The sequence below is a fragment of the Pyxicephalus adspersus genome, chromosome 10, assembly GCF_032062135.1.
Source record: "Pyxicephalus adspersus chromosome 10, UCB_Pads_2.0, whole genome shotgun sequence".
Lineage (NCBI taxonomy): Eukaryota > Metazoa > Chordata > Amphibia > Anura > Pyxicephalidae > Pyxicephalus > Pyxicephalus adspersus.
The window spans coordinates 32584832-32601063 of NC_092867.1; the positions used below are offsets into that span (position 1 = coordinate 32584832).

General features: G+C 34.9%; 1 protein-coding gene across 1 annotated transcript; it reads left to right on the plus strand.

Moving 5' to 3' along the window:
• The first annotated feature begins 4643 nt into the window (after positions 1 to 4643).
• On the plus strand, positions 4644 to 14704 carry LOC140339349 (uncharacterized). The gene is made up of 5 exons (XM_072424000.1): positions 4644 to 4778; positions 5666 to 5811; positions 7696 to 7800; positions 12223 to 12326; positions 13946 to 14704. Exons 1-5 carry the CDS (start codon positions 4656 to 4658, stop codon positions 14116 to 14118), a joined length of 651 nt encoding a protein of 216 aa, XP_072280101.1. The 5' UTR covers positions 4644 to 4655; the 3' UTR covers positions 14119 to 14704.
• Positions 14705 to 16232: the final 1528 nt, after the last annotated feature.

Sequence of the window (16232 nt, forward strand, 5' to 3'; positions counted from 1 at the left end):
TAGAGAAAGGAAAAGGGCAATCACTGTGCCAAAATGTTGTTGTTAGTCATGTTGTATATATCAGGCCAAAATAGAGGCAATTGATGGGGTGCACAAAACTGAGGGGCTTACTTAAAGAGCATTGTAGTAAAATATGGGGCAAAGCGTGGTGGAGGAAAAAAGTCCCAGTGTTTTTAATGTTAGTAAAGGGAAAAAAATGCCCCTGTGACAGTAGGAGGAAAGAAATTCCCCATGGTCAAAGATGTCAGGGAAAGGAATGTAGTGTTCCAATGTTGGTGATGTCAGTTGCAGGGAAGTAATGCCCCAGTGTCAGAAATGTCAATTGGAGGGGAGAGAAGAAATGCCCTAGTGTTGGTGATGTCAATAGGAGGGAGGAAGTGCCCCAGTGTAAAAGAGGTCAGGTGGAGGAAAGTGAGAGCAAAGAAAGGCTCCAGTCTTGTGAAAAAAGAGAGGAAGAGAATTGTTGCATTTGTTATTGTGACGGATAGGGGCATTTTGAAGCATGCCTTTTATTGTTTCTGTGTAGAATAGGTATATCTGAATAGGAAAAAGAGCAATAGAATGTTCTGACTTTGTAATGTGAGATTAAGCTTCAGGAATGCTTGATATTGGTTCAGTCAATGCTGTTGGATCAGGGCAAAACACCATTTATACCATTTATACGCTATACATTAATGGTCATTATCAACCCTGAGTAATTTGTCAAACATGTGGAATCCCATCTAGAATAATGTTAGCAGAGAGTTTAGATATTCTCATCATGCTTATGTAGTCTCATAATTCAAGCAAACTACTTTCTGTTATCAGATCGTATGTATATACAGCATGTGTTTTGAAACTTTGGATTGTGAGCCGCTTCAGAAACTGAGTTGAGTCTACCCTGTAATGTGATGTAGTGTAGTATATTATTGCTATATAATTTTACTACATTTACTACAATTTTAGCATCATAGGCTGCCTATTTTATTATTAATCTTTAGTAATACATGTTCAATTTTTCCCAGTGCCACCAAATAGACTTTCCAAGTTGTCCAGTGCATATCTGAATCTTATTTGTAGCTGTAGGGTAACACAGAACAGTTCTAGTAATAGTAAGCTGTAAATAAAGCAAAACTTGACACATTCTATAGTTACAATAAATGGGTATGATCATACAGAAGTATCTGCATTACTCAAAAGACCATGGTCTTCTAATCCATATAGAATCAATGTAAATATGTATCCCAAATAACACATTCAGACATATGTAATGAGATCAACAAGTTCATGTAAATGACATTGTAAACAATGGGACACCTTAATATTACTAGGCTAACAAGTCTAAGGTAAGGTATACTTGGCACGAGTGGATAAACTATGAAAATCATTAACCTGTTAGACGAAACAAAACATATTTCAATATAGTGTTGTTAGTTTAGTTGTAAAACTACTTCCACTCTTATGGAAGGAACATATTCTGGATTTGAATAAACTGCAATTTGGTTTGAGTTCGGTTGTTGTACATTGCATATGTACCCAATAAATAACAACAAAGAACTATTATTTTACATGGTGTGGTCAATGGTATCTTACCAAATGACTTAAACTTCAAGATAAAATGTTTTGTTTAGTAAACATCAACTACAGAAACATAATAACATTGATAAAATATAAAGTAGTTTAAAATATTTTACTTTACGATTCAGTCATTTGGAACCCCATAAAACTAGATTTGCATATCACCTTTGCACTATACTGTATTAGTAGTTTAGAAAACTATTAAAACAGTATATATATGAGGAATAGAATTTCAGTAATTTTAGAGGTATCTTACTTACGTTACTTATAGGAGGTAATAATCATCTATTCATTATATCCCCATACACAAAGGTAAACACATACCATAATTAATTTGATGAATCAAATCTTGACGGACGGGAATAAAAGGTAATTCACTTTGGAGATCAGTGTATCCTTTCTTCTACTCATTCTGTGAACTGAAAGCTATGTCGAAATTACTTCCTCTTAGTAAGAGGCAATGTTTAACCCAGCCTGGTAAAATCCCAAATTACATTAGGAAACATGCTGCAGTGTGCTGGAACAATTATTATTCCAACGTACAATCAAAGATAAAATCTAGTTTTGCTAAGAAAACATCAGTCCCTTTTAGGTCTACTATTTACCATACTTATCTAGCTGTCCTGTACACTGTTCAAGGATCTTAGATAAGGCTAATGTAAATTTATAGCTGCACCTATGTTTGCAGATATTGAAAAAGTCATTGTAACTCTCATGTTTAAAATATTCAGTATGAATGCCAAGGGGAAAGGTATGCCTTTACTGTACTTACAAGTAGAGTCTGATTTGCAGTCAACATCTAATTAGTCATACAACTCCAAAGCTACAATCTGATATGTAATGTATGAATATACTTTATTCTTATATACTTATACTTATTATTCTTTATATACTTTATTATCTACCCTCTTTTCTCTATAAAAGACATTGCAAACAATGTCTTGAGCTGTCCATTACAAAATTCACCAGGATTGGGCAGATTTTCAAATATCTAAAATATCAGCAACACTTATTTGATTTGCTGAGTTCATCAAACTAATAAATATAACAGTTGTTTGCAATTAATAAAGCTCTCCAAGGCTGGAGAAAATAGAATTTCATCAGTGAAGCTATTTGCTATATTGCTATTTGTTAGCAAATGTTTTCAATCCTAGACAAGATCTATTCTAGGTTTGCTGGATCACACAGGTTCACTGATGAAAGTGTATCTTCTCCAGCCTTGGAGAGCTTTAATAAATCAGGCCCAATTACTTCCCTAAACTATAACCAACAAACATAGTATATGCAGGTTAACCTCCCTAGCGATAACCCCAAGTGTAACTCGGGGTAGAAAAAAGTTGCTCCAAGTGGTAACCCCGAGTCACTCTCGGGGTTGGAACACCTAGGGAAGGTTAGTAAATAGAGCGCTTAGCTGATCCGCCAGGGGTCCCGCGCCGTCCAGCGCCACAATCTCCGTCTTCTTTCTCCTTCCTGCTTCTGCATCTGATGAGTCACCGGGGGAGTTCCCGGTGATGTTTGTGCGTGTGTACGTCCCGGCCGGACGGGGCGGGAAATTCAAAATCCATTTGTATTGCATTCAATACAAAATAACTATATTGAATGCAATACATTGGATTTTTATGTGTAAAAGCAGTACATTGTTTTCAAGAACATTTATTTTACAGTATATATAATAGTATGAGTATATTATGTTTTTTTTAAATTTTTTTTTTCTTTTAATTATTTTTTTTAAAATATATAGATTTTTTAATTTATTCAATTTATTGTTGTTAAATGATTATGTATTTCAAACTTTATTATACTCATACTATTATATTATACTGTAAAATAAATTTTCATGAAAAATAATGTACCACTTTTAGACATATAAAACCAGAAAGAAATGAACCACTAGGGAGGTTAAATGTCTGTGTGTTTTTTCAATAAAATTACAAAAAGACAGGTATACAAGAATTTGTGAGTTTCTAGAGCCACTCCAAGATGAACCTGGAGGTAAACAGCCAGTCCTAGGGTGGTGAGTGCTTCACAGAATGGGCCTTATTTAATAAAGCTCTCCAAGGGTGGAGAGGATACACTTTCATCAGTGAAGCTGAGTGATCCAGCAAACCTGGAATGTATTAATTAGGCTATATATAAATTCAGCATTGATAAAATAAAAAGGCAATACCAATTATCAGGTATAATGAAACACAGAGGTAATACTACTGGCCACATGTGGCACTAAAATACAGAGGTAAAACTAGTACACTGCTACATAATTAAATGCTGCTATTTTATTACCACCCCATGAACATATATATTAGGTTATTTTATTTGCATTTCTATTTATTACTCTTTTGAATGTTAGCAGTGGCAGACACATTTTGTGTCCTGGGTTTATACTTGAACCAATGCATTTTACTGTATTTTCAAGTAAAAAGAAGTAAGTTTATATTCAAGATAATACAGTATTATAAATATGACAAACTGTGAATATATCTCTGTAAATGTAGAAGTAAAAACGCCAACGTTTTCAAGCTCTTTCTATGACAGTTGTCCATATTAGTAAACCCACGACCATTTCTTAAAAAACACATTTATTTACACGACTATCTAATGTCCAAAGTTCAGAAGAAATAAAAACCACTAATAGCAGGCAAGAATTCCTGGCATTTATCCCTAAACCTAAAAAAAAGTGTTGTTGAAGGTAAACCTTACTGGCAATACATTTTTAAACTACTTTATCCTGTACGCTTTTCTATGGATAATGGAAGGGCAACTAAAGAACATATTTACTTATGTTTGTATAAAAGATCAGTGAATACTGAGTAAAAGCTGTGAAGCATCTGTAAAAGCATTGATAAATAGACCCCAAATATATTTTTATAGATTTTTAGATGAGAAGTCTAACAATATAAACGTGTTATTTATTTCTAACTGTATAGGTATTATTACAGCTCACCTATTCCTATAGAAAGTTTAACAGGCTGAAATATACCAGCGGTGTCTGCCCTCCAGTGGTTACTTGCTAGTATTGCAGTTATCTCATTGACTCTCTTCTGGTTGCCAGTAGAAATGCAAACAAACAGTGTTGTCCATGTGTATAAGTGGCAGCAAACATGCTGGCAGCTAAAAAGAAACTAAAAAAGACTATTAAAAAATCATCCTCTTCTGAAGTAACGCAAGTAGAAAAGCCCCTGTTTGAATTTTCACAGACTCCAAGGCCAGTCCCAGGAGAAAAGGTATGCATAAAATTTCCAAATTTTATTCAATCCTATTTATGGTAGATTTAGAGTAAAGGGAAGGTTAACTATTATAGGTATTTCCAATTTCTAGACAATGGATTCTTAAAGCTACAAAACCCCAAACACAAATGCCAATACAAAAATTATTAGAAAAAAAGCATTTTACTTATCACAGAATGTATTATTTTTACATAGAACAACATTGTTACAAATAGTACAAATATGCATTACTATGGTAATGACACAATTGCTTTTACTAATAAAACTGGTTTCTCTACCAGGGTTCCTCCAGAGGTTGGTGGGGGTTCTTTGAACAATGATCTGTTTTTGACTCTCAGGTCAGTTTAGGTGACACCAATGATCTTTTTAGCTATCTGTAAGGATGATATTTTTCTCACTGGCCAGCAATTCTTCTTGCTTACCAACTAATGTACTGTGAGTTGTGGATCTAGTAATTATAGAAGAGGATTCCTAAAGACTAGAAAGTCATTTGAAGGATTTAAAGATTCATTAATGTTAAAAATGTCAAGAAAGGCTGCCTTGGACTAACAATCACACTTACCCTGTTAATGACTCCCAACACTTATTCTTAATCATTGCACAAACCCTCACATTAATCATCTCTATAACTTTAGCATTAGCCCTCTGTGTAGCCATCTCCATATGGAAAGTGTCATAACCTACAAGAAATACCAAAGTAAAAACACAGCTGACAGCTGGCATAAAACAAATAAGTTGCATTCTTATATTATTGAATATTGCTCATAGAAATGTTCATGTCTATATTTGTAGAAAAGAACAAGAAGAAAATTTATTATACCATTATTTTATTAAAGAGCTGCTTGTCATTTTATTCTTTACTGCTATGCGTGTCTTCATTTTAGTTGTTGGCAGCTCTTCAAGAATGGGGACATGGACATCAGAAAACTGGCGTATCAAATCCTATTGAAGAATCAGACAGAAGGTCATCATTAGGAAACTCAGAAGATTTCAAACTTGTCTTCAAATGTGTAAATATAAGTAACTCGGGGTAAGTGCAATACTATGCATAATTAAACAATAGCAAAGTTGTGGGATAATTCTTTTTTTCGCCAATAATAAAACCTGGTTCAGGTTTAAAAAGTGAGAGAAGAAGTGGTATTCTAGTTATGTGTACCTTGGTGGTCTCAGTCAGATGTGGGCATTAGGAAAGAGCTAGCGAGATTTTTAAACTCAATCGTGCGGCGAATTCATTGCATGAATGAATGCAGCCCTGGGAATTCTCCTGTAATGATTTCCTGGAACTCCCATCGAGAGTTCACGGAAATTTTCATGAGAATGCCAGAGGCCTTCCCGCTCATCCCTAGTGGGCATCTTATATCTTTAAAACATTAACAGAGGTACTGTATATTCAGTCAAATTTACCAGTGATTTTTACCAGGGCTTTGGCCATTTTTACATGCTCACCTTAATATTTTAAAAAATCCAACAAGAAGAGTGAAAACACCTTATAATGATCACACCATGTGTACAGGCCTAGGACCTCAACTACAGATATCTAAAAAATGGAATCTGAAAAATAAAAAAATATTTGAGCTATTTCTTCAGTATCTTCAAAATATTAAATTGCAGGCTGTAGGTTGACCCTTTATAAATAATACAAAGAGTTATCAGGTTTAGCTGTATCAGAATGTAGGCATAGAGGTAAATGTCAAAGAAAAAAAAAAGTTTAATGAAAAAGTCAAATAGCATACTTTGAACTACTTTGTTTATAATGTCTTTTGGAAACCTATGAATAGAGAACCAAAGAAAAAACAATTTTGTTTATTTAGGGCCCATTCACAGCACTGTGGTACATTACCTTTAATTTGAAAAGTGTGGGGTATGTTTTGTGTATTTAGGATAGTTTAGTTTATGTTATAAACTAAATATTTGCACCCAAGATTTACGTACATTTTTTACTTGAATTCAGGATTTGTGTTTTTTATTTGTGTGCTGGTATTCATTTATTGTTTGTGTACTTAACTGTTTTTACTGTATGGAAACTAATAAGGCTGATGATGGTACTTTTCAAGAAAAACTTTAGGATAGGTAAAAGTTGCTTCTACACAGTTACAATGGTATGCAGGTTGAAAAAAAACCCATAGAGCCCATAGAGTTTAGATTTAGACACTGGGTAAATTTCTGTAAGAAGCTGTTAAAACTTTTATTCCTAATAATTAATAACATTTTTTCAAACATTCAGGGAAATAACGCTCAGTTTTTTAATAATAATTTGCCTTTTTATTAATTTTTTTCAATAACAATAGCAATAGAGGTGGTGATGGTCTATAGTAAATGCAAGTACATCCTTGGCATCAGAACGTGCTATTGCCACCTTAGCAAAAATTACATCTTAAAGGTGTTTTAAATAAATATCTACCACTCCCTAGCATAAACTCAATGACACCACTTCAGTTCATATAAGAGTTTTAAATTTCTATAACCCACTATTTTTTATACTGTACCATTACTTTGTGGATTTGCTAGTATTCTTTGTATCATTATTCCATTAAAAGATCGATTTTCAGACAGATGGCCTCACATTGTCGTCAAGCATATGACCACAAGTTGCCCAGGCATTGAAATAGTTATGTTTTTTAGACTCAGACATCTAGGTTTTTTTGCTCTGAGGGTCTTAGAAAGCACTTTTGAAAGATATCACCTTCATATGCCGTAAAGAGGTCCCAATCGTTGGCGTCTCATTTATAACACTTGATTTTAATGAAGTGTAAAGATGTACTTAGTTTTCCACATTTTGTAATGTAATTTTTTTCCCCAGTGATGGACTTTTAGTTTTTTTCTTTCTTCTGAACATTTTCAAAAGGCAAAAAATAAACCTGCCAGTTGATAAATATGAATAGTAAAAAATAATTACGCGCTATTTTTGTTTTAGATTTATTAATGAAATAGAAGTCACAAATGCTCTGGGGTTACTTGGATTAGTAGTTACTGATGGAAGAAAAGAGCACATAAGCAAATTCATGAAATCAAACAATGGGTAAGTACTAGGAATGTGTAAAGTCTTTGAAAGCTCACCTAAAAGAGTATCTTACTAAATCCTCTTGCATGATGGTAATGAAGGCATTATGACATAGGTATTCAGTTAAGTAATCATTCAGTTCTTAGCAAGTGCATAGCAACTGAAAGACATGCCTAAAGGTCCTTTAGGAACTGCCCTCTTGTGTTTTTAGACATTTTATATTTTGTAGCTGTAACATCAATGACTACCTAAGGCTAACTGAAATGCTGCATATATACTCATATACACTGTATAGCAAACAGAGTATTCAGAACTAAATATAAACATCTGTGTTGCAGCAGATCTCACATATCACATACTGAATTAGGCGTGTGAATTGACAAACAGGAAACAGAAAATTTCAACCAAGATATTTCCTTCCTAGTTTTGTTTATCATGGTGTTTTGATCTGTGCTGAACGACCAGTATACAGACATGATTTTAACATTTAATTGAAGATAGTTCAGGAGTACATAAAAGAACAAAATTGCTTCCAAATTAGATGGAGATTATGAATTTAGACTGAGATCACTATTTTATAAGATACATAATGTAAAGAGCCTTGGGTATGGTCTCACAAAACACCATTGGGCTGGATTTTCCAAGACACAAGGAGATAAACTATCATGGGGTAACTTGGGTTATTCAGCAAATATGGAATGGATTTCTTAAAAGGTATATGTTATTAGTTGGAAACGGTTTGGACCAGATCCATTTCCGGTTTGCTGGATCACTCATGATAGTCTATTTTCTCCAGTCATAGAGAGCATTATTAAATCATGCCCATTATATTAGTAATACTTAATGCTAAAGAAGACAATGCTAGTAACTGAAATCAACATATGGGAGGATTAGGAGACTAAGGACATGCTACAGGAGATAGTCAGAGACTCCATACATGCTACAGGAGATAGAGATTATGGACATTTTAAAGGCCATGGTCAGAGACTGCAGACATGCTACAGCAGGGGTGTCAAACTCTGTCCTGCGGGCAAAATCTGGCCCACAACATACTTTTTTATGGCCCCCCAAAGGAATCCTAAATATGAATTGCAGCTGGCCCGCCGCTGCATTGAAATAGCGCCGCTAATACAATTCCCTGCATCACTCGCCTCTATAGACCAGCGGCCTCTGTGCTATGCCTGGCCCTGCATTGGACTGTTTTCTTGACAGAGGGAATTGTAGTAGCGGTGCTATTTCAGTTTCAAGTTTGGCCTGCGACTTTGTCTAAGTTTTTAATTTTGGCCAACTGTGTAATTGAGTTTGACACCCCTGTGCTAAAGAATAGTCAGATACTTCAGACAAAGTCAAAGTCAAGCTTTTAAATGTAAATCATATGGAAACATTTGTTGGGCTATGGTCAGCTTATCCAAAAAACCAAAATGTACCTCCTCGCTTATACATTTTAAGGACAGTGCAGCTGGGGTACAATAATATTTCAAATCTTTTATGTACTTTTATGGCAATTATAGCACTTTGTAAAATCAGGTCATTTTAATATGGTCCCCCAGGTGAACAGATGGCAAAAGAGATGGAGGAGCTCCAGCTTTAAGCCGCCTACCCCAATCTCCCAACCTATCATATACAACCATTTTTAAATAGCAATTATTGATAATTCCTTACATAGATACTGTTCTTTCACAGTGGCCTTGATGAACAGGGCTTAATGCAGCACTAAAGGACACATCTGTGAATATGTGTCAATTATTTTCAGTGCTGTAGTATTGTGAGTCCAGGACAACATGATGATTCCATTCCAGGAGATGTGTCCATAAAAACTAAAGGGTCACAGCAAGAGGCTGAATGGTGGCCAGTGATGGATGTATTGGAGAACGAGGATAACAGTGGAAGGAGTTATGCTTTAGGTTAAATCACCAATCCTCTAATATCCCATATTCTTCACATTGCTGCAAAATAGCATCTTGTATCACAATGATATTTCTCTATATCAAAAAATTGCTTTTGTAGTATGAAATTGTCTTTGTTTTTTTAAGTAATTTGCAATATTGCTTCTGTTATCAGGAAAAACATGTAAAGCAGATACAAAGGACAAGCACATGACTAGATATCAGTAATTTGTTAGGTAAATGTGCTCTGTACATCTACAAAAGGGAAATTATTCTATTGTTCTGAAACCCATTTACATAGTCAGAGATATAAATTACTACTGTGACACTACTTTTTACTAACTGGATGAACACTTGGGACATGTACAGTATATGTAGGTTTTGTATCAGTTTGGAATTTCAGGATACAAAATAATAGGTGGGGGTGCCAGAAACATGCCATTTAAAGATAGGGCATTGTTCCATTAAATACCAGTGCTAAAGCCCAAAGTCTGTTTTAATTAAATTTGGCAAATGCAAGCATTTGGATGTAAATTAGTGAGCTAATGAATCATTTTTCATGTTTCATTTGAAATTGTGGGAATACTAGCAGTGGCATGACAATAGCAATCACAGGTGCCAAAAGTATCTGGCAGAAACTTGAGGCAAAAAGAGTCTACAGAGTAGAAAAGCTGATGTGAAATGTGCAGGGTCATCATGATTGTTGCTAGTCGTAGATCCCCTTGCTTTCCTTTTGTTTGTGTAGCTTTGTCTAAATTTATTGACCGCAGAATTTCTGCTCGGCATTCTCACATTTATCCTTCATACCTAATGCAGTAGTCTTGAAAATCTTTTTAAAATAGTTGAGGTTTATTTCCATACAAAAAAGAAACAGAGTTAAAAAAATATGTAGCTAAAAAAAATATCCTGGTGTTTATAATTATTGCTTTTTCAACTTTTGTATTTACTGACTATTAGACTACATCTTTCAATACCTATCGGAGATGGCAGCAGAAAGCCTTAGTTGCACATTTCCTAAAATTATTTATATATTAATAAAATTAGAAAGTCACAAAAATTAGATATGTTGAAGATGACTGATAAACTAGTAAGCTCAGTATAGTAAGCTGAAAAAATAAATGTAAAAGGTAATGCCCTACCCTTCTTTTTTGTGAAAAACTATTCACAGTATTAATTATTAGTAGTGCACAGGCTAAGCTGACAGCTTTCCATACTGTCCTTGGGTTAAGCATACTTTATATCAGCCATTTTCATCCAGGGTTCCTTTTGAGGCTGCTAAGATTTCTTTGTCACTTTTAAAGGGGCTTTCACAGTCTGTAAGACTGAAAGGGTAGCATTGCCCCCATTAACCACCAATGGTAAAGGAACATTTTTCCCATTGATCTCCAATGAATTGGTTTTAAAGAGTTCCCTATGGGGGCCTATGATATGTAATTATGCCTCTTCAATAAACAATATGCATGTATCAGCAGAATGGTTAATTACAAGCCCTATAACAAAGTTTTATTGATGACATTTGATGACAAACATATGCAAAGGTAACTGTAAAGGAAAACTACACCACCAGAACCCCACTTTGTTCATCAGAAATTCAATTCTTGACTAAAGCCAACAGGAAAACTAGGACATCCAGTCAATTGAGATGTAGGAGATTCCTGGAAGCATCATTTTTCACACACATGCTTGGTTCAGTGTTACCTCCCGCTAGCCTGTAGTTCACTAGCATAGACGTAGAAGCCAGCGGGAGGAACCATTGATTATTATAAATTGTTGGTTCCTTTGTGAATGTGAAAGTAGGAGGACTGATAATAAAGGGCAACAAGCAACATAAAAATATTCTTCTTTTACAGCTATGGTTGTTTTAAGTATTTTATTTTGAACTGGATGTTTTAGGTGTTTTGTTTTATTGGCAGAGTCACTTTAAGAAACAGGTTCACTGTAAGGTAAAAACTCCCCAGCCCATCATCTTACTAGCCCTCTAGGCTACATTACATCCAGGTGCCTGCATGTTTTCCATGCTTTACCTATCTAATGCTTGAAAGAATGTGAAAATTATATGTTGATGCTGATATAACAATGTTCTCAATATGTTGATGGCTGGCTTTCAGGGTCAGAAATCCCCTTTCGGGAATTCTCTATTCTCTTCTCAATCACTTTTTTCATGTTTTCTATCTATGTGTGCTTCCTCTCTGTACTATTATTTAATATTATTATTATTATTATTATTATTAATAAACAGGATTTATATAGCGCCAACATATTACGCAGCGCTGTACATTAAATAGGGATTGCAAATGACAGACTAATACAAACAGTGATACAGGAGGAAAGGACCCTGCCCCGAAGAGCTTATAATCTAGTAGACTATGAGGCAAAACAATGATATCAGAAAACAGGTAGATGAGGAAGTGAAGTACAAAAACCCTTTAACTAAATGTCCTTATGGTGCTGCACACAAAGTGCAAAATAATATTCTCAACCATTGTAAAAATAGTTTTTTTTTTCTAAAAACGGCTACATGCTGTGATCTTCCTGTTCATCCTGTCTGTTTCAGGAGTCTTAACTTTGAGGCATTCCAAAAACTTGTGTCAGAGTGGCATGGCTTCGGCCGGAATTTCTACAGAGAGCTTAAGAAGGGATTTTCTGTAATTGATACTGGTGAGAAAACAATTTCTTAATTTTTAATATTGATTTTTGATAATTGCTTGAAACAACATTGGACTAATTTAAAACCACGTGCTATGGCAGACTACAATTTTTCAGTAAAAGAAGCTTTTTGTTTGACACTTATGAGAGTAAAGTTGTACTTTTTTGACATTAATGTTGGGGATTAGGCCATTGAGCATTGGGGGGGGGGGGGTTCTTTAAACTGAAGAAAATCCGTTCTTTCCTTCTGTTTATGTTCTGTGACAATTTAAAATGTTTTCCTTCAGTTTTTGGTCCTGGTAATACATTTTTCTATTCAAAACTAATGGATAGAAACTAACTAACTAAAAAAATGTTTTTGGTAGACTTTACAATATTTTTTTTAATGTACTGAACAAAGTCACTGCACCTTCCACAAAATCACCAACACTTCACTGTATACTTTAGTGCTCATAGTCTTTCTAAAGGCAAGTAAAACACTCCAAAAGGAGCACAGACTGCAATGGAAAACCCACAGCTTGACTTTACGGGTCCCATTTATTTGAACTACCTACTTGCTACAGCTTGCTGACATACTTAACACATTTCTGCTACCTGACTTTTGTCAGCCAATAGGAATGGTGATCACTGTATACCTAAACAAAACTTCATAGGCAATGTTAACACTAACAATCCACTCTGCAAGACTGTTCTTTCTTGGCCATTAAAACAATAGCAGTTCTTGACTTTACTGACTTAATAAAAATAGTAGCAGATATCTCATTCTCTTAGGCAACATTTAAAATGTGTACAATAAAATTCATAATCAACTTCTTCTTACTGCAAACAGTGCATTTGTGCTAAATTGTTTTTTCCTTGGGGAGTGTTGAGAATTTTCTGCTTTTGAAATGTACACTTATCATGGGAATCTATAGTATCTATATAAGACTGGCAGTAAAATGATATAAAAATTGCAATGAATATTTTAGCCCTCAGATTCAGGACAGTCGTTTACACAAATTGATCATTAGGTACCTTTAGGTCTGATAAAGGCAGCTCTTCTTTGTGGATCCAAAGGAAGGCAAAAAATATTTCTTGCCAAGTATATATAAATGAGTTGACACATTCAGAATCCCAAAAACACAAGTAAAGGATGCATGGAAAATCCCTTCGTGTGGACCTACAAATTAAATAACAAAGCAAATACTTCTTTCTTCCATAATTCCTATAGTTTTTTTTACATCATTTTACAAAATGTTTCCTTGTCTTTTATATATGTGTCAATAATTTATGACGTTTGAGCAGAGGAGTGTCCACATCTATGCATTTTGCTGTTGAATGCATAGGTCTAGTACGAATGCCACCTCTCAATGATACCAAATCATTTCTGTGTCTTCAGGTGGACATTCAGACCACCACTGTAAGGGGAACGTTCTTCCTGCTCACCACAAATGTAATGGGAATTTATCCCACTACAAGGGTTCTCAAAGACCTGGAGATAATTTAAAGGGTTCCTTTGGGAAAAAAGAAAGGCTGCTTCATATCATTATATGTTTATCCTTAGGATATGTTTGATACAAATTACATTTTGAAGGTGTGAGAAATGTGTATATGTTTATTAGTTTTTGTATTTTTTTATTTGCGATATGCAGATAATGATGGAAAAATAACGGCTGCAGATTTAAGAGAAGCCTCTAAACTGGCTGGACTTTATTTTACGAACAAAGAGCTTGAAGAAATGCTACGTGTGGCCGATAAAGATGGAGACCAAGCAGTGGACATAACTGAATTCGTTGAGATTATGATGAAAACTAATTTGTTTTAGTCAACAAACAAGCAACCACAGCTAACATGACTCAGTTTCCTTTTCCTGTCTGCAGACCTTGTGTAAGGGGCTCCAGTGGTTTGATTTTTTTTATGTGGCAACAAGGCACTCCAGAATGTTCCCTTCCCAGTTTCCACTCTCAGTGTTTTATGTTTGCATTGTAAGGCCACATTGGTGAACTTTTACTGACAAGTATCGGTTCTTAGATTGCAGGAAAACTGACATTTTTAATGAAGCATTTCATTTCCACAGAATTTGGCTTTTGTTGTTTTTAGATCAGTTTAGTTTTAAAAAATATTTGACAACAGTTTTTTGGCAGGAGTGCATTTTTTAATGACTGTGAGTCCTGGACAAGAACCAGACATTGTGGACAGATGGGTTTACCTGTCACTCTTTCCTCAGAAGAGACAGATACAGTGACAGCTATAGGCAGCAGACTGCTTCTGGTACAATGCAATAAAATAAATCAAAATAGTTCAAAAATAAAAAAAATAATAATTATTATCATCTTGTAATTCAAAGCTGCTATTTAAACTGATAGTGATGTGTCTTGTCTGGTTTCTCTTTTTTTCTTTCATATTACTAATAAAGCTTTCCTTTTTATAATACATACCTTATTTTAGATCAGGGACATTGTTGCAAAGTCTTTGCAATGTCGGCAAATTATGACTGGTTGGAGTGGCCCAACGGGAAGCTGTGGTAATGCCCATGAGTTGCTATTTCTTGATAAATGCTACTAAAATCCAGTAAACAAAAGGAATGGGCCATAGACATTAAACCTAGTTGAAGACTGTATATAGCGCTGGTGCAGGAAGTCTGATTAGTTTGACAATAGAAATTATGAAATGATATTGGGTGCCACATAGCTCCTGGTTTACCCTGATTGATAACCCTTCTACACCTTTTTCCCCATTAGTCTAAGGATATACTGCTTTCTGAGTCAATCCTTTAGCCTTGTAATCAGCAGAAAATGTGGGCTTTGCTAACTGCAATTGGACTGACTGCAGAAGGCTGGGTGCACACAGGCAATTTTTGGGGCAGTCATCAACACCTGCTAGTAACCAATAGCAATAACTGCACACAGGCATGTAGTGTAGGATGTTGTACAAAATATTTGCTGTTATTAATATTAAACAGGATTAACTGTATGTAGTGCCAAAATATTACACAGCACTGTACATTAAGTAGGGGTTGCAAAAGACAGACAGTGAGACAGGAGTAGAGGACCCTTCCCCCAAGAGCTTACAATCTAGGAGGTGGGGGAAGTAACAAGCAATGGCAATGATTTATTAAAGATCTCTAAGGCTGGAGAGAATACACTTTCATCAGTGAAAGTGGGTGATCCAGCAAACCTGGATTGGATATGGTCCAGGATTGAAAACATGCTAACAAATAGCTGACTTTTAGGAAATCCATTCCAAGTTTGCTGGATCACCCAGCTTCACTGATGAAGGTGTATCCTCTCCAGCCTTGGAGAGCTTTCATAAATCAGGCACAATAGGAGGGGAGATTAGCAGCAATATTGTTCTAATTTGGGTTGTTGATCATTTTTACACCCATTCTTGCTTATATTTAGCTGTTGCTAGCAATTGATGATTATGGCTATGATCAGTGTAGCAAATATTGAAAATCAATCAGTAAGAATTTTTATGCTGACAGATTTTTTTTTAGCAAATTCCATGACCCCATAAAGATATGTCAAATGGATTTCTTGTAAGTAGAAAATAATTTATGAAATATATGACACCAGCCTTACATGGAAACCATACAAAAGAAATGTAATGCTAAAGTATTTATTGGTCAATATTACCATTAATCCAGCTGACTTCCCTTTCTCATGGCTCATTGCACTTCGCCTGCATAAAGCTATGGAAATTCTGAGTTAACTGCAGGAACTTACATAGAAATACAATTGATATAAAATTGTACTTCCTATATCAAAAAAGATTAAAAGATTACACAACATGGACGTGCACCAATGCACATACAGAGTTGACAAAGTTAAATAAGTGCATAAGTGGTATTTTTAGCCTGCCATTGGTTCTAAACTGAAGGCAATGCTGATTTTTTATTAATAGAAAAAATATGTATATGTTTCCAATTCCAGCAGAGGT

Coding starts and splice junctions, on each gene's coding strand:
- LOC140339349 (XM_072424000.1), top strand. CDS start 4,656: ATGCTGGCAGCTAAAAAGAAACTAAAAAAGACTATTAAAAAATCATCC. Junction 5,812..7,695: donor GTAAATATAAGTAACTCGGG/GTAAGTGCAATA, acceptor TTTTTGTTTTAG/ATTTATTAATGAAATAGAAG. Junction 7,801..12,222: donor TTCATGAAATCAAACAATGG/GTAAGTACTAGG, acceptor TGTCTGTTTCAG/GAGTCTTAACTTTGAGGCAT.